The sequence below is a fragment of the Melospiza melodia genome, chromosome Z (genome assembly GCF_035770615.1).
Source record: "Melospiza melodia melodia isolate bMelMel2 chromosome Z, bMelMel2.pri, whole genome shotgun sequence".
In the NCBI taxonomy this organism is placed as follows: Eukaryota; Metazoa; Chordata; class Aves; order Passeriformes; family Passerellidae; genus Melospiza; species Melospiza melodia.
The window spans coordinates 14,735,674-14,754,826 of record NC_086226.1 but is presented as its reverse complement, the minus strand read 5'-3'; the positions used below and the strand labels follow the sequence as shown (position 1 = coordinate 14,754,826).

The window sequence follows — 19,153 nt, the reverse complement described above, 5'->3', positions numbered from 1 at the left end:
AAAGATGATTTTTTATTTTTCAGGTGGTTTGTATAGGGGCTGTAGTTACTGTCATCATATGAGAAAGCCAGCAAAGAAAGTTTGTGATTTCAGCAATCCAAAATATGTTGAATAGAGACATAAATGACTAAATTTTAATCAACGGCACAGTTAAGATACTTTACACAGGATTAAGTTACTTTACACAGGTCTTGATCTCCTGTCTTCACAATCAGTGTTTATAACTTGCCGATTTTATGTACTTTTTAAAAGTAACTTTCAGTAAACTGAAAAGTAAAATCAAACTTAATAGATTGAAGTGATTAGATATGCAGTTTTTAGGATCATAGTCAAGTTAGCCCTAGTAATCTGGGAAACTAACATACTGAAGAGAAGTAAGTAAGAATACCAGTATCTTCCATGTCTTCCAAACTACAGTGAACAGCGAGGACTTTGAGATGGGAAGGTTTTCTTGAATAAGGAGCTGATTTTATGTAATAATTTAATGTAATCTGCTCTAAACCTCTGTCTGAATATATTATCTGAATATATTATTGCACATGAATGTGTATACATGACCCACTGCTGAAGTTAAAAAGTAAGGATGAGCACTGATGAAAGTAATCCTGGACCAAAATTGGCAGCGTATAAAAATTCTGGATTATTTCCACAAAATAACATGTTTTGTCAACCCGTTTTGTAAAGCCTTTTAAGAATCTGGTGTGAAATACAGTAAGCAATGTATTTTTTGCTTAATAACATTTGACATGCTACCCACTTTGAGGCTGCTGTTCCTGTGTTTCTAGTCACAAGTTTGGATGCTGTGTGCTCTTTTACTGGCCAGTTGAAAAAGCAGAAATCAAACTGTCAGGTGCCAGAGTGTTGGGCTTATTTTCCTTTACTATGGGGTGGTCTGACCCTTTGCATGATCCATACTTTCCAGATCCGTTTCCTAGGCTGCTGTTAATACTTTGGCTAGCTAAAATTTGAACTTCCCAGTCTATGGTTTGTTTAGATCAGCCTGTGTTTGTATTCTGTGTGATCTTCTCTGTGCCTGTAAATCCAGCTGGCTTGTAAAATGCCTGTAGATCCAATAAAAACATTGCTCATTGATGGGCAAAATATGCTGAAAAACTACAGATTATATCAGCTCTCCTTCATCATGGTATGTAGCTTACAGGTAACTTGCCAAATTTATGTCAAATTTTGAAGTGACTAACAGTCAGAATGGAAGGACTGTAGCAGCAACAAAATGGCAGCTTCAAAGATTTTGTACCTCCAGTGAAGTCATGTGGCCTGTTTATATTATAAAACCTGTCTTTTCTTCTTCTGGGATGGCTGGGTACTTGGCAGAATCTACACAGTAAGTGAAACAGAAGCTGTAAGCCTGTGAGTGGGTGTTGGCCAGAACATGTCTCTGCTTGGATGAGTCTTTGTCTAAAGAGGACAGCACCAGATTTTCAGCTATTTAGAGGTGTACCTTTAAATGAGTTGAACCTTAGTGATGTGTCCAAATGCTGGGTGTCTAAACGGGAGCTGATCTCTTTCTGGGAGTGAAGATGCGTGTGTATGAATGTAAAGTCTGCACTCTTCACTTACATTACTGAGTTATGGAGGTGCAATTTTCCCATTTTCTTGCTGTCCTTGCTGTCAAAATTAGGTTGATCTTAGCTTTGGTAATATACTACTGGTCTACATATTGGTCTTTTCAGCACCAGCAATCATGCTGTTCTCATTAGCAGGTTTAGTGCTAGTTTGAGCTAAGATACAACATTTTTATTTCTGTGTTGGGAACCTTTCCTTTATTAGGGACCAAACTGGACTTTAAAAATGGCTATCAGACTGTATAAAAGTACACCTGAGCAGCATTCATTCGTTACCAGTACTCTGTCAGGCCTCCACTGTGAACTGTGGAGCTCTCTATTTCTCTTCCCCGTCTTTGCCATAGACAGCCCTGTGTTCCAATGCACACCACAGCCACCTCCTGTGCCCCACACAGTGCTCACTGGGTGAATCACTCCACCTGTACACAGCAGTACTCTGCACCATGCTGTGCTTTGCTCTCCTGCCATTTATTTGCCTGACTATGATTGCTGTGTCGAAGGTGGGCATCCCTCTGGCCTTGCTTGGCACAGAGCTTTCCCCACTTCTGCCTGCTGCCCAGTTTCAGGCCCACAGCTGCAGGAATCAAACTGCTTATGGTGGGAGCAATGCAGTGTAGTGAGAGGTGCATTTGGTGGCTTTGGGTGCAGACAAGACTCTGAGAAGCTGCTGGTGCAAGAGGGTGCTCACAAAGGACAGAATGAGTAGGAAGGAGGCAGAGAACTCCCAGGATCGTGTGAGTTGGAAGGAGGGAAATAAGTGTAGGGGATAGGGGCTGAAGGTACTAGCAGGATGAAGAAGGAGATGCATATGACCATTTGCAGTTACTTTAGGGCTAGATCTGGTCTCTAGTTGCTGCCTTTTTCCTTTTTTGTCTGAGACTGAGATAGGAGTAGTCACTGTCAGTGTTGTAAAGGATGGTAGGAAAAGCTGGAAATACCCTTTTAAATGTGGTTGTGTGTTTCCTAGTTGACATTTTCTTTTTCATTGCTTGCTTGTCAGAGAATGACATTGCTTCTGCTGGAAGGGAGTGCCATCTGGGAGCAGCATGTGTGGGAGGAATGATAGGTGCAACCCACAGCCACTGCAGTGGCTCTACCTTTACACTTACATTAGCAGTTCTTACCTGTGAAAGGATGTCTTTCTTTCTCATATTTGTAATTTATAATTGCTTACTGAGCTAGATTCATGACAGAGCTGAATGTGTTGAGATTTTGTGGGTCTTTAAAATTAATTTGTTAGGCACAAATATTTTTTAGACTGGAGTGTAGTAACTTGTAGGTTCATCAACTTGATGATCCATTTTACAGTGTGATTGTAACAGAAACTGTCAGTGGACATGAGCATCAGAATGTTTCACTTTTTTCTTTTCTTTTCTTTTCCCTTTTCTGGGAACTGCTATAGGCGCAGCTGATTGCACAGTCCATAGGTCAAGCATTTAGTGTGGCCTACCAAGAATTTTTGAGGGCAAATGGAATCAACCCAGAAGACCTTAGCCAGAAGGAATATAGCGACTTGCTTAATACCCAGGACATGTACAATGATGATCTGATTCACTTCTCCAAATCTGAAAATTGCAAAGATGTATGTATCTTTTTTTTCCCCCACAAATATTCAGTTGCTCTTTATCAGTTGCAGGCCTGTGTTGGCAGAAACTAAAAAAACATTTATACTTCCTATAAATTATCTCAGTTGATCTAGAATATCCTCCCTAATAGACCACCCTGTCATCAGTTCTGTTTCAAATGCAAACAGTGAACCCCAAATTTATCTGCAGTCAACTGATTTAACATCTGTTTCTGTTCTTTTACCAAGCAATTTTCAGACATGTTTGAATGCGAACTTAAAGCAGATTAACAGATTAATACAATAAAAAAATTACAGTGAACAGCATAAAATTTATAGAAGCAGCAGTGTTTATGAACATGATTGATTCCAGGTTTTAAATAACTGTGTGTGCCAGAAGGCTTTGCAGCTGGCTTGATAAAAATGAACCAGTGTGCAACTGGAACACACAGGTAATGTCTTTCCAATACAAAGTTGTAAAGTCGTGCAATCTCTTCTTATTTAGCTTTGTCCACCAAGCCCATGGCACCAGGGTTTCCTTCACTGGAATTTCTTCTTTTCATAAACAGAAATTACTTCTGAGGGGTGTTTAGCACTAAGTCTGTATTGTGTGTCATTTAATGTTTGAATGCAAATGAAAGGTAGTAAAACATGTACCCTATCTTGTTTTGCCTTTGAATTAGGAAGGCAAGTTGCAAATGAAAAGGGGTATATTTGTTGGGTTTGTGAATGTTTGGACGGGGATGATATTAGTTCCATGGGTGTAAAAGAAACTCTTTTTTTAAATACTTTTTCTTACTATACAGGTTTACATTGAAAAGCAAAAGGGAGAAATTCTAGGTGTGGTGATTGTGGAGTCTGGCTGGGGATCCATTTTGCCTACAGTTATCATAGCCAACATGATGCATGGAGGACCGGCAGAGAAGTCTGGGAAGCTGAACATAGGGGACCAGATCATGTCAATCAATGGGACCAGCTTGGTTGGTTTACCACTCTCAACATGTCAGAGCATTATAAAGGTAGGGAAAATGTTTCTGGAAGCTACATATTTTAAAGAGACACAATTGAAAAGCAGAAAGTATAAAACTGAAGTAAATTCTTGCCAAATGTTTGCATAGCAGTTTGCATTTCATGATCTGAAAAAATAGTGTGAATTTTGCTGCACCAATTTTCTGTCTGGGACCAATGAGAGTGTTGTAATCTAACGTCATTGATGAGGTCCCCTCTCAGTTGTCTCTTCTCGATGCTGAGCAGGGCCAGCTCCCTCAGCCTTTCACAGAACTGTGGCAATTTTAGATTGGAAATGACCGCTAAGATCATTGAGTCCAACAGTAAACCTTTTCCTCCTAAGCTGAAGTGCTCCAATCCCCTATGATAGCCCTCAACAGGACCTGCCTGCTCCAGGAGCTCCATGTCCCTGTTGTGCTGAGGAGGCCAGAACTGGACACAGCACTCCAGAGGAGCCTCAGCAGGGCTGAGCAGAGGGGCAGGATCACCTCCCTTGAGCTGCCGGCAGTGCTCTTCCTGAAGCACCCCAGGACACCATTGGCCTTCCTGGCCACACAGACACACTGCTGGCTCATGGACAACTTGTGCTGGGGCCTGGGATTATTCCTCCCCAGGTGCATTTGCTCTTGTTTGATTTCAGAAGGTTCCTTTCTGCCCATCTCTCCTGCTTGTCAAGGTCCTTCTGCTGAAGGGTTGCACAGCACTTGGGTATCGGCCACTCCTCCCAGTTTTTGTGTCATCAGTGAGCTTTCTCAGTGGGCACTCCATCTCTGATGATAGGTTAAATAAGATTGGGCCCAGTATTGAAGCTTGGAAGATGCTGCTAGATACAGGCATCCAAATAGATCTGTGCCACTGATCCCAACCCTCTGAACTGTCATTCAGCCACTTCTCAATCCACCTCACCACCCACTTCCTGAGCTTGGCTATGAGGTTATCTTGAGAGGCAGCGTCAAAGTCTTGATCAAGTCCAGAATGACAACATCCAGTGCCATTCCAGACTGCTGTGCTATTTACTTGTGTCCCAGGGCTCTGTGCACAACTTCACAAGGGAATATTTTGTGCAGAAGGAAGATATTATCAGGTACACAATATATTGAAATCTTATATCACAAACGGAGGCACAGGTGCCTAATACTGTCGTAAGCCTTACTAGCTGTCAAATACTTCTTAGTATTTGGATGAAATAGAGTAAATGCTTTTTTGTTTGTTTGTTTATACCTATTTTTAAAGCTTTTAAACTTTGACTTAAAGACATACCCTCTGTGGCATCTTTGCCCAAGTTACTTAAAAGTGCTTCGCTTATTTGGTTCTTTACTTCACTTGCATAAATGGGGCATTTTAATTGGAAGAGCTTTCTTCTAGTTGTCAGAAAAGTATGTGACAGTGAGAAGCTTGCAGGTCATCTGGAATTGAACAGTGCCTAGGGCAGCTGTAGCATACAAAGGAATAAGTATTTCAACATCAGTATTTAAAGAGTGGGAAAGATGCATCACTAGAGAATGTTTGAGACACTCTCAAGTTAATTAGTTATTTATTAGTTATTTGTTGAAATTAGTTATTTGTTGAAATGGTCCTGCCTAGCTCTGCAGATCATCACTACAGATGCATAATGTAATGCTGGTGGTACATTATACCAGCATTCTTCCCTGACTTTTAGCAATGTACCTGTTAGACTTACTCATTTAGGCAACTTTTTGGTAACAAGTTGTATTATGCAAATTTCTCTTTCACTTTGTATTTTTTTAAATTGAAAAATAAATTTCCATTTACAAGATAAATTTGCCATGTTAAAAAAAAGTACAAACTATTTTTTTTCCTTCATGGATTATCTCTTAATACTTGAGCTGAGATGTTTGTTATAAAGACTTTCCATTCAGGCTTCCCAAAATGTTAATGCTGAGTTTTGATGAGTAATAGATGCATAGGTCACCGAACCAGAAATTTTAGATTCAGTGAGTAGAAATGACAGCATGTGTGACAAACTGAAAATATGGCAAAACCAATCTTAAATCTGTAAAGAAAGGAAGAAAATAATTGTATTAAATATCTTTGTGCCAGCTTCATCAAAGCAAAACACCCTGCAAATTTAGGCTCTTTGTAATTGCTTCCTATCCCACATAATTTTTATTTCTAAAACTGTGATAAGTTGTATTTCCCTTATTCAGATGGAGATTTTATTGTGCTCATCAGTATTTTGTCAATACAGAACCAACCAGCTTTGCTGTTTCTGCAGGCCTTTTTCTTCTTCCCTGATACCGCAGTTTCCGCAGGAACTGCCAGCCTTATTTTGTCTTTCTAAAGAGATGATAATCTGTATGTTTGCAGATCTTCGTAACCACACATCTGGAGTTATTCATATAGCACTTTTGAAAACAAATATGTATGTGAATGACCTAAATGCAGATCATTAAATGTGGTGGAAATATGCCAAATTTCAGATTTCCTTAGCATGCTGGAAGGATTCCTATGAAAAGATGATAATAGTATGTGGATAAACATATGTCACAAGCACTTCAAACAAGATAATTCAGTATTATGGATGTAATCTCTGCTCCTAATTTGCCATAAACTAATTGCAAACTGATGGAGCTTGGAAGAAGCTTTCCATGTGTAGTGGCTATTCCCTAATAGGATTATGCTACTTCTGTCTTTTTCAAAAGCATCTGGTACTGACTACTATCAGAAATATACTCAGGAACTAGATAAACAAAGAAAGGTGGTGAAAATACAATTTTTTTTGTTTCTGATCAGTTTATGTTACCAATCTGTATACTTCTGAAGATCGCCCACTTCTGAAATACATACACTTTCTGTAAAATTAAAATGATTTTTCATTAGGGATGACATTATTTTTTTGCCCCAGGGAATACATGTAAGTAACTTGCACATTCAGCAGGGAGGTAAGGGCATGACAGTATCAAATCTATTCTGCGCATGTACCCCGAATGAATTCAGATGACTGAAGTTACACACTTAAATTCCTCTTAGAAATGGGCATCTCCAGTACTCTGCATGACTCTCACCTCTCAGGATTAGAATGCTGAGTCAAAAGCCCCTTAGACTTTTCCATAAACATTGTGCCCACAGTGTAGTTCAAGTTGAGAAGTCCCTCTTCTCTGCAGTATGTGGTGTTGTGAAGATCTGCCTATAGAAAGTGAATGGCCCTTGAGCTTGTGAGGTACATTGCTGATTCCTCACTGGAGTAGAGGAGTCCATAGTTATGGTGGAGGTGGAGTTCAGATCTTCTTTCTCCTGAGTGTGGAGTACATGCAGCTCCCACAGCCATGAGCTTTGTCATTTTGTGGTCAGACACCCATTCGTTGTCTTGCAGCAACTTTCAAGAATGAGCCAAGCTGAGCTCAGCACTGTGGGGACAGCTGTTTACACCCAGTGTTGATTACATCCAGTTTAAGGTACTGACAAGAAAACAGACTTCAAGGTAGTTCATCATGCCAGGATGCCAGTTTAGTTACTTAAGTCACTGCTGAATCTGGAGCTCAGCTCAACAGAATCAGCAGTAGTAAATTCTATGTAAAGACTTCAGTATATTACCTTAGCTACAGTAGAAACTACTTTCCAGAATTAATCATTTGAAGTCAGTGTCTGATACTTTGATTGCAGTGGGACCTAGATTTCTACTGTATGTATGTATGAAAGGAATTTAGAAGCAGATACTGGAATTGGCAGGTGTTTAATTAAGCAAGCTGAAAGTTGCTGTATTTTTTAGAAAGCATTTAGTTCTTTATGTGAATTTTTTTTATAAATGGATTTATGGCTTATATTTTGTGTGAATTAATAATTTCAAAAATCTCTCTTAACAATCTCCAAGAGCTCTGAGTACTTGAAGTTGTACAAAGGGTCAAGCTGGCATTTATTTGTGGTTTATTACATTTTTGTTTTCACTGAGCCATATGAACACAATCTCGAGTCTGGCAGTCACTCCTGTAGCTGGACTAGACCAACATTTTGTTTCAAAATAGAGCAGGCTTCTTAATGCTGTGCCCATTAGGATTTGAGTAACTCCAAGACTGGATGCTCCACAGCCTCTCTGGGTAATATGTGTTTTACCACTCTGACAGTAAAAATAAATTTTTCTCATTCAATTTTTTTCTGGTAGCAAGGAGTTCATGGTGAATGTGATATAACTCAGCTGGAAGAGAGGAAGAGTACTTCAAATGTATCAACCTCTGTCTTGGGGTAGATGATGAGTGAGTAGATAATTTAAAGGTTAGGATAAAAGGGCAGACTGGTAAGGGTGACACTTGTGCGTGTGTGCTGCAGGATAATGGATGAGGCCTTCTACATGACAGCTCACATCAGCCTTGAAGTCACAGGCCCTGGTTCTTGTGGGGGACTTTAACTACCCTGACATCTTCGGGAGAAGCTACACAGCAAAGCACAAACAATCCAGGAGGTTCCTGGAGAGCACTGGTGACGTCTTCCTGTCACAGATGGTGGAGGATCCCACAAGAAATGGGTGTGCTGCATGACCTCACCCAACAAACAGGAAAGGGCTTGTTGGAGGTGTGAAGATTGGGGCCAACCTGTGAGCAAGTAAGACTGTAACCATGGGCTTCAGGAGAGCTTATTTTAGCCTCTGTAGGGATGTTGATAGAATCCCATGGGAAGAGGCCCTGCAGGGGAGGTTGATATTCAAGGATCACTTCTTCCAAGCTCAAGAACTACGCATCTCAATGTGCAAGAAGTCAGACAAGGGGTCAAGAGACCTGCATGGGTAAAGGAAGAACTTCTGTCATTACTTAAGCATAAGCAGGGAAATACACAGGAGATGGAAGTAGGGTCAGGCCTCTTGGAATTAATATAGAGAGGTTGTCAGACTAAGGAGAGCTGAGACAAGGAAGGCCAAGGCCCATTTGGAATTAAATCTGACTGAGGATGTCAAGGAAAACAAAATGGGCTTCTTCAAATACATCAGCAACGAAAGGAAAACAAAGGATAATGTGGACCTGTTACTGTAGGAAGGGAACACCCTGGTGACAGAGGACACAGACAAAGCAGAGTTACTGAACAGTGCCTGACTGGTGTTTGCTGTCAAGACCAGCCCTCAGGAATCTCTGACCCAGGAAATCAGGGTAAAGAAATGTTGGAAGGAATATTTTCCCTTGGTCAAAGAGAATTGAGTTACTTTAGGCAAACACCTAGGCAAACTCAAAATCTGCACATCCATGGACCCTGATGTGATGGATCCATGAGTGTCACAGACATGTTTAATTAAAAATCCTTTCCTTAGGATTTTTTCTCCTGAGCAGCTGAGAGGCCTCAGGAACAAAATGTAAACAAAAATTATCTGCTGCTGTGGAATGCAGCAGGATCATCTTTGAGTTGGTTGTTTCTAATTAATGGCCAAGTCACAGTCCAGCTGTCTCGGATTGTCTGGTTAGTCACAAGATTTTATTTTCATTCCATCCTTTTCTATTCTGGGCAAGCCTTCTGATGAAATCCTTTCTTCTATTATTTTAATATACTTTAATATAATATATATATATATATTAAAATAATAAATCAAGCCTTCTGAAACATGGAGTCAGATCCTCGTCTCTTCCCTCTTCCTGGGACCCCTGTGAACACCACCACACATGAGTGCTGAGAGAGCTAGCAATCACATGGTAAGGGTCTTGGCTATCATCTTTGAAAGTTCATGGCAATCTGGAGATTTGTCTGAGGACTGGAGAAAAGCAAATGTCACCTGGTCTTCAAAAAGGGCAAGAAAGAGAACCAGAGAACTACTGTCCAGTCAGCCTCCCTTTATCCCTGGGAAAGTGATGGGACGCCTTGTTCTGGAGGCCATCTCTATCCACGTGGATGACAATAAGGTGATCAGCAGTAGTCAGCCTGGATTCACTGAAGGTAAATCATGCCTCATTAAATTAATTGTCTTCTACCGAACAACGGCTTCCTGAATGGATGAGGGGAGACCAGTGGATGTTCAACTTCTGCAAGGTTTTCGACACTGTCTCTCTCAATATCCCTCAAACTCAGGGAATGTGGACTGGGTTAGTGGGTAGTAAGATGGATAGAGAATTGGCTGAATGGCAGATCCCAGAGGGTCATAATTGCTGACACATGGTGGAGGTCTCTAGGTAGCAGTGTCTCTCAGGGTTCAATACTGGTGCAGTTTTTTTTAAGTTATTCATCAGTGTCTTCAATGAAGGGACAGATGCCTCCTCCACAAGTTCATTGGTTGAGCTGGGAGGAATGGCTGACACCCAAGTGCTGTGCAGCCCTTCAGAGGGTCCTCAACAGGCAGGAGAGATGGGCAGAGAGGAACCTTCTGACATTCAGCAAGGGCAAATGCAGGATCCTGCACCTGGGCAGAAACCACTCCATGCACCAGCACAGGCTGGGGCTGACCTGCTGCAGAGCTGCTCTGTGGAAAGGGACCTGGGGATCCCAGTGGACAAGTTGTCCATGAGCCAGCAGTGTGTCTGTGTGGCCAGGAAGGCCAATGGTGTCCTGGGGTGCTTCAGGAAGAGCACTGCCGGCAGCTTGAGGGAGGTGATCCTCTGCTCAGCCCTGCTGAGGCTCCTCTGGAGTGCTGTGTCCAGTTCTGGCCTCCTCAGCACAACAGGGACACGGAGCTCCGGGAATGGGCCCAGGGGAGGGGTACAAAGATGGTTAAGGGACCAAAGCATCACTCTTATGAGGAAAGGCTGAGGGAGCTGGGCCTGTTCAGCCTCAAGAAGAGACAACGGAGAGGGGTCCTCATCAGTGTGAGTATCTGCAGAGAGGATGCCAAGGGGACGGAGCCAGGCTCTTCTTGGTGGAGCTGAACAGTAGGACAAGGGGCAAGGGGCAGAAACTGATGCGCAGGAAATTCCACCTGAACATGAAGGAATAACCTGTGTAGGAGATCATGCACTGGAACAGATTGCCCAGGGAGGCTATGGAGTCTTCCTCAGTGGAGATATTTAGAAACCATCTGGACACAATCCTGTGCCATGTGCTCTGGGATGACCCAGCTTGAGCTGGAAGGTTGGATCAGATGGACCCACAGTGGTCCATTCCAGTCTTACCCATTCTGTGATTCTGTGAATAATAGAAACAATGAGCACTGCTTATACGAGGATGATATAAGGGAGACCTACTGTTTGCTTGACAGAAATTAGTATATTTCATTAGGGAAGCAACTGTTTGGTAGCCAACTTAGTTACTTATTTAAAAGTCATTGGTAATTCGGTGAGCTGCATGAGCTGATTTTATATCCTTTTATGTATGATTTCTGTTATCAAATGAAGAAACTGCCAACAGGAATCTAGTTTTCCTAACACAACTGTGCCAGATTTTTGGCAAGAAAAATTTGATGTTTTATCTCTTATCTCACTAAATATTCTGTTGTTTGTGTCTGGCATTCAGTGATCAGATTCTGGTACAATGCATACAAAGATCTGTTTATTCAAGGCTGCTCCCATGTCAGCATTCTAACAAGGTTTTTTTTTTTGTTCTGCTCATGTTATATGTTTAACTCTCAGTTTGGTATTTTTTTCCAGGGTTTGAAAAACCAGGCCCGGGTTAAACTGAACATAGTTAGATGTCCTCCAGTAACCACAGTCTTGATCAGAAGACCAGACCTCAGATATCAGCTGGGCTTCAGTGTGCAGAATGGGATCGTAAGTAGCTTCCACTGTTTCTGATCAAGCTTTAACACACATGAAATTTCCTCTCCATTTGTGGTCAAGTTTCAGTGTGAGAAGAGGGAAACTGCTGTTTTCTCCCTTACAGGAAGCAGGATTTTGCATTTGTCAAGTTTGAGATGTAAAAGTTGTGTTAATAAGAGGTTTTGTCTTTGACTCCACTTACTTCACAAATTTACAGTCAGAGGAATAAAAAAGTTGTTTCAGCTTAAAAAACCAAAAATGTGTGGAAGAGTCTGCTTTCAGCATGCATCATATGTGTCTTTAGCCAAGCCGTTGCATGATCTCAAAACAAAAAGCCTGTTCTTGATCCTTTTTCTTGTAAGGCATCTGCCTAATGAACATTATTAAATTGAGGTCCTTCATACACTCAAATTTCCAAACCAAAAGACATGTAATGTACAACACAAACAGCCTTTTGTGACAGTTTGTTCTGCTTTTGGAAGAGAATATCCATTAGCTACTCGTCATTAACAAATTTTGCTTTGGAGTCAGTGATAGATTGCATCTTAGAATTTGCTGTTGCAAGTCTGCACTTAAATGTTAATTCATATATTGCAGGCAAAAAACGGGTAGTCAAAAGTCTCTGTTCCTTGTCCAGCCCATGATAAATTTGTGGTCTCCCTTGCAGATCTGTAGCCTTATGAGAGGAGGCATTGCAGAGCGAGGAGGTGTGCGTGTTGGCCATCGGATCATTGAAATCAATGGGCAGAGCGTTGTAGCAACACCCCATGAGAAAATTGTTCACATCCTCTCAAATGCTGTTGGTGAGGTAAGAACCAGCAACGTGTCTGGGCAGTATAGCAGAGTTCATTGCTGTTACCAGTAACAACCAGTGGAAATCAGTAATGAGCAGTGTCCTTCAAGGGACTGTACTGGGACCAGCATTCTATCTGTCATGTCTTCTTCAGTGACATGGACAGTGAGAATGAGGTGCACTCTCAGCAAGTTTGAAGTTGACATCATGATCAGTGGTGCTTAAGGAAAGGGATGCCATTAGAGGGACCTGAACAGGCTAGAAGAGTGGCCCGTGTAACCTTTGTGAAGTTTAGCAAGGCCAAGTGCAAGGTCCTGCCTCTGGGTCTGGGCAGTCTCCTACATCAATAGAAACTGGGCCTAAAGGGATTTGAAACAGCCCTGAAGAGAGGAACTTGGTGGAAGGAAAGTTGGACATGAGCCAGGAATGAACACTTGAAACCCAAAAAGCGAGTTGTATCCTGGGCTGCATCAAAAACAGTGTGGCCAACAGGGAGGTGATTTTCCCTTCCATATTCTGCTCTTGTGAGACCCCACCTGGAGTCCTGTGTGCAGGACTTCATCATAACAATGAAGGCCCCCCCTTCTGGGGCCTTCAGCATAAACAAATGAACCTGCTTGAGCAGATACAGGTGCAGGCCATGAAAAGGGTCAGAGCACCTCCCCTGTGAGAAGAGGCTCAGAGGGGTTTCGTTGTTCAGCCTGGAGAAGAGAAGGCTCCAGGGAGACCTGACAGCAGCCTTTCAATGTGTAATGGGCTTCTAAGAAAAATGGAGAGAAGCTTTTACCAGGGTCTCCAGTGCAGAATAATAGGCAATGGTTTTAAACTGAAAGAGAGTAGATTTTTAGATCAGGCATAGGAAGAAATCCTTTGCTATGAGGTTGGTGAGCCACTGGAGCAGATTGCCTGGAGAAGCTGCGGATGCCTCATCCCTGGAAGTGTTCAAAGCCAGGTTGCATAGGGCTCGAAGCAACCTGTTCTAGTGAAAACTGTTGATACCTGCAACAGGGCAGTTCGGACAAGATGATTTTGAAAAGTCCCTTCCAACTCAAACTGTGTTGGAATTCTGTTCTATCTCTATTGGCCCACTGCTAATCAAACCTAAAAAGCTGAAGTGAGAGCAAGCCTGTGCACCATGTCTTTCATTATTTGCCCCATACTTCTATGCTTTAGAAGAACCATACCTTGAAAATATGACGTGGACAATTTTAGATGGTTCATCAATACTAAACATATTTTTTCATAAAATCATCACCTGCAATACTTTAATAAGGGTATGAAAACTCTCAAGTTTTATCCTTTTTCCTGCCTTGTGTGACCTTATCTGGGTCCTTCAGGTGAGGTATGCATGTTTAGGAACATGGATTAATTTGGCTTATTTCCTCTAGATCCATATGAAGACTATGCCAGCTGCCATGTACAGACTGTTGACTGCACAAGAGCAACCAGTTTACATCTGAAGCCGACACCTCACCACCACAGTGTGCATGGAAGATGTTTTTTCCTCATTAGTGCTTGTCTCTCTAGTGCTGCATTGCTGTGTCTGCAAAGACATTTCTTTCTCTCTCCCCCCATCACAGACACAAATACACTGTTACTCTCTCCTTCATCCCTTTTCCCTCTTCTTCCCACCATTTTGGTAAGGGGCAAAATATACCTGTGGAACTATTTTGATTGCATCTTTTTACAAGTGGAACTTCATGCAGCTCCACATGCAAAACAGGAGAATAACAGCAGCATAGTTTACAGCAGTATTCACAGATGGCTCTATTTCATGCTACATAATCAGTTTTATTTCTGTGGCTGTAATTTTACAAACTGAGTAAATTAAATGTTGCTGAATGAAAAATTACTTTACCAAATAGATAGAAGTATAGGGTAAAAGGTGTTCCCTTGGATATCCTGCCTGTGACTTTGATTCTCTTGCCCTGTTTTCTCACAGGCACCAAGCTCAGTACTAAAGGTTTGTGTCTGTGGGGAAAGTAGAATACCAAAAGGATTATTTTGCCCTCAGGAAAAATTGCCTGCTTATGAAGATTCAGTAAATGCTGCTGTTGTAAAATGAATTGTCCAAATACACACCTTTTAATTCCCCTCTGTCATCTGTTCTTCATGATAGTAGGACACCAAAAGATACTCCATAAGTTCCTGAAGCATGTTATTCTTGCATTACTTACACTAAGAAATTTGGGAGGCATTTTTTACAGCTGCCTCCCTCTCTCTGCCCCCAGGTTTCTATCTCCTAGTTGTCTTCAGCTTTGTGTTTTATAGTCCCTGCCTGATTTTAGAGGTTAAAGAAGTGGGGGGGAGAATCTTTAAATAGCCACAAGAAAAATATTGAGGGGATCTGCTGAATAGCTACACTTTTCTAGGCTCTTAATTCCGATTTTGGTGCACATAGCCATGTGTGCCAGTGTATATAGACATTTTTAAAATTGTGCTTCCTATTTATGAAGTTTGAATATAAGAGATCTGCAGACTATTCTAAGTAACTTTGTTCTCTGAGCCAGTTTTAACATATATTTTTGTCCAAAGACCTGTCTAATTTTATTGACTTCCTATTTAGGTCATGATATGTAGGTAACAGTTGAAAGGATGAGGCAGGAATAAACTTATTTATTTTGTTATATAATTTAGCTTGTGATTTTTTCCCATATATATGGCACTTAAAAGAGATATGTGTGTACTATATGCACTTGTATGAAGATGATTAACTGTAGGGATGTATGAAATCTTGTATTTGATTAACCTCTAAGTTGCATGCTAGAGACAAAATGGGAAAAGGGGGCTGGGTTGGGTCGTTTGGTTTTTTTTAAGAGGGTTCAAAAAAAAAAGAAGCAGTGTCTTTTCTTCCTAGTGAGAGAATTCTACATTCTCTGTAGTTACTTTTTTTCAGGACTGTATACTGGTGTTATACTGAAGTTGAACCATGCGTTTAGTCCAGGCTAGTATGTTGATTTCTTTTAAACAAACAGTTTGTGCTGTGTTTTGCTGTGATGGAAAGGCTCAGTGAGATGAAAACAAGAGCAGACAACACACTGCCACATGCCACTTCTGCTTTGCAAATGCGGTGTTGTTCATAGTCACTTGTGTGTCACTTGTTGTGACGTGAGCTGTGCAATGTAAGCGTTGCTTGCAGTCCAGTGATGATCCTAGACATTGCTATGGGGATTCATGGAAGTGGGTGTGTGCATGTGCACTTGTTGCAAACACTGCTGAGAACCGCTGAGCGCTCTTGTCAGGAGTCCATTTTTTGGCTTTCTAAAGTCATGGATGACCATGGCCTGATCAGAGTTAGAGGATGAACTGTATTTCTGTGGGAAGCAGATATTTAAGGGACATAATGAAGTGGTGCATAAACTGTTGTAGTAAGGGGATATGTTTTAGTGTTGAGATTAATGTACAATGACTTGATTTTACTTGCATTTATTGTTATATAATTTAATCCAAGGCTCCAGAATAGCAGATTGCACAAGAGAATGGTGTTAGTATTCCAGGTTAGTACTTAACTCTGCTGCCTCACTGATGCAACAAGATAATTAATGGCTTGTGAGTATATTGTTTAACTGTAGACATCTGGTTTATGGTAATTTGAACCTTTTTTCTAGACCTTTCCATATATATAGTAATAAATGTAAATATGGTATATAACCATGTACAATTTAGAAGATTCTATACAGTGCAGCCTTTCCATAAATTGCCTGAGGAAACTTAGTGAACTCTTGAAGACACAGTTATCATGCTTCTGGTTCCTGCTATGTGTATGCCCTCCACTTCACTTGTTTCTGTGGTTCTGTCTAGCCCATGTGGTGAAGTCTTTAGCTCACTTCACAGGGAAATTATGAAAATCTGAGCATGCAAATGTGTTAAGAGAAGAAACCACTGTTTCTTTGGAAATCCTGCAGCTGGGGGTTTGTGAAGTTACTGTTCATCCTAAATAGGTGCTTAAAATGCAAATGAATGCTTGCAGGACCAGAGCTTAGCAAAAAATAAAAAAAAATCTCATTTTTTCAGTTACAGTATGTGCATAAAATTTCTAAACTGAGAGGTCCATAGTGTGTGCACACTTCTGAGAGCAGTCTTGTAAACAATCCCATTTTACTCTGTAAACAGAGTTTCAAGAAAATGGAACTCAAATGGGAAAGCTGGCTGTTCTCTAGACTGTTGCAGCGGTTTGATAGATCAGATATGGGGATTTTTAACAGATGTAAAGGAACATTCCTTCAATGGTTTACATTCCTTCTTCAGTGACAGACCTGAATTCTTTTTCTTTCATCCTTGCTGCTTCGTACAGTCTAATTAACTCTTCAGTGTTTACATTAAGGATGAAACATCCCTTGTATTTTTTATTTTTGAGAAGTTTCATGTTTGTTTTGAATCTTGTGAGTCTCAGTTTGGATTTCCAGGTTTGCTAGCTTTCCTTCTTTTCTAAAAGAAATGTATTTCTCAAGACAGCAACATGGTTGAGATCTCTTGTATATATTTAGCGCAGTACCTAGACTATGAAGTTCTGCTATTGTTCTGTAAAGAGGATGAATGGAAATTATTGTAAAGCGTTGGGAAAAGCATAGTATTGTATTTGTAACAATATTGTTCTTTGTAAACATTTAATGATCTCTATATAAAAATATAAATATATATATAAATATATGTGAGCCTGGAATGTTGATATTGCACATCTACTGAATGTAATTACTCTGATGTTTTCTGCCACAGGTCTCTGACCTCTCTAATGAAGCTGTGCTGGTTTGATTTGGGGGAGAGACAGAGGGGAGAAGAGTGGGCTTTTTGCTTTGGATGGGATAGGGTAAGGGGTTTCTGGCCAGTTATTTTGTTGTGATGTATTTACTGTGCTACATTCCTTTATTTAACAGAGCGCTAATGTCTGTAAGATTTGCAACAATAAACTACAAAACAAAAATACCTCAGACAAGGCTGAGAATTTGCTCATACTGACCTAGAGGCTTACTTGCCAATGCTGAATGCATGCATAATTGGAAGGTGTCTGAACTTGTTTTTTGCCACTTAGTCTGGAGTAATTCTTATGTATGTTTCTGCAGGCATGAAGCAGTACCGTTACCTTTATTTTTCAAACAGCATTCTTTTCAGGCAATACATGACACTAGTGCTCCTAAACAAAAGTGATTCCTAATCTACTGTAATTGTGACAGGAATATTATTTATTTGACTGAGTAACTTTAAGTAGGATTTTTTCATAAATGGGGCTTTGATAACAATTCTTCACACTTAGAGTAGTTTCTGAAATCACTGTTTTCTTTTAAATGTCATCAGCATGATTTATTATTAAAGACATAACAACATTTCAATAAATAAAAGTAGAATTCTGATATGTCTGTCCCTAGAATTAATCCTGGAACTGCCTGTGCTAAGGTTATTTTTTTTAAATATATGATCATAAAATAAAGATATAAGAGATTATGAAAAATATGATCATATTTGAAAGTCAACAAAAAAAAAGTCATCCAGGGACTGTTGCTTCAGGTGAGGCTTCATAGGATTTTCTGTGCCTTATAGTTTCTCAAGAGTACTTTGAAAGCACAAAAATGACAATACACACCACAGCTGACTCAGAAGAAAACTAAACATGGGCATTCAGCCACTTAGTGGCTGTTCATAACGTGAAATAGAAATACCTTCAACATGAGAGAATGAAGTATTTCACCTTAGCTACTTAAATGACAGATGGAAGAAATTGCGAAGTCCCTGGTCAAGGGTGCAGTAGACAGGATGAGCTTCTTTCTGCATTCTGCAGTCCCCTGTGTACCACCCTCCATCCTCCTATTTCTTTCCATTATCTGTACATACCAATTTCTGTGTTACAAACTTTTCTGCATTTTTGTGGATAAACATAAGCCCTAATTTTAGCAGTACAGACAAAAATTTCAGCAGATTTGCTGTGTACACAGAGGACGTGTTTCTTGCCCTCTCCTTCAGTGTTTTTAATGGTTGGGATCCACACAGAGGACAGGCAGACCCCACCCCATTTCCAGCACCCTGTAGAGCCTTGCAGGCTGAAGAGGTGATGCTGGTGACCTGTGTGGACTGACAGTGTCAGTGTCAGGGCTGGGACAATTTAAATAAATGTTCAGTGCAGAAGCACAGGGAGCAATCCTGACCTAAAATCATGGTACATGAAGAGTTGTGATCCATGTGCCTCTTATCTGGGTAGGGCCAGGCCTGTGCTGTGCTTTGTGCTGCTCCTACAGATGGACCTCCAGGGATATCCCTTGGCCACGGAATAAATTTACATGTTTTATTTTAAGAAGGGAGCCTGCAGGCAGCCCCAGTGGTACTCAAAATGTAAATACCACCCAGCAGTACATGCGTGTCCCTGCCTTTGTCTAGATGTGCAGCAGCAAGGTCCCATTTTGTTTGTAGAAGTGATGTTTGTAGAAGTGAACAGCCCTTTTGTTTGTAGAAGTGATGAGTAGAGTTGTTTTCTAAGAAAATTTTTTATTATGTCAGATGATCTGAATGGGGTAAAGTGGTCGGATCTGCATAACTTGTGCCTTGCCTGATGCTGCACAATCTGGGGTTCCCAGCACCTGAAGGAATATGAAATTAG

At 40.8% G+C, this 19,153-nt stretch overlaps 1 protein-coding gene across 2 annotated transcripts in view; it reads left to right on the top strand.

Annotated features, from left to right (window-relative positions):
* The window catches only part of APBA1 (amyloid beta precursor protein binding family A member 1), an 81,864-nt gene extending 64,374 nt beyond the window's left edge, over nucleotides 1-17,490 (top strand). For both annotated transcript variants that reach the window (XM_063180119.1, XM_063180118.1), the window contains 5 exons: nucleotides 2,986-3,165; nucleotides 3,954-4,166; nucleotides 11,667-11,786; nucleotides 12,442-12,582; nucleotides 13,956-17,490. In XM_063180119.1, coding sequence (XP_063036189.1) covers nucleotides 2,986-3,165; nucleotides 3,954-4,166; nucleotides 11,667-11,786; nucleotides 12,442-12,582; nucleotides 13,956-14,027 — 726 coding nt within the window. In that variant the 3' untranslated portion in view covers nucleotides 14,028-17,490. The remainder of the gene's footprint in view (nucleotides 1-2,985; nucleotides 3,166-3,953; nucleotides 4,167-11,666; nucleotides 11,787-12,441; nucleotides 12,583-13,955) is intronic.
* The last annotated feature ends 1,663 nt before the right edge of the window (nucleotides 17,491-19,153 follow it).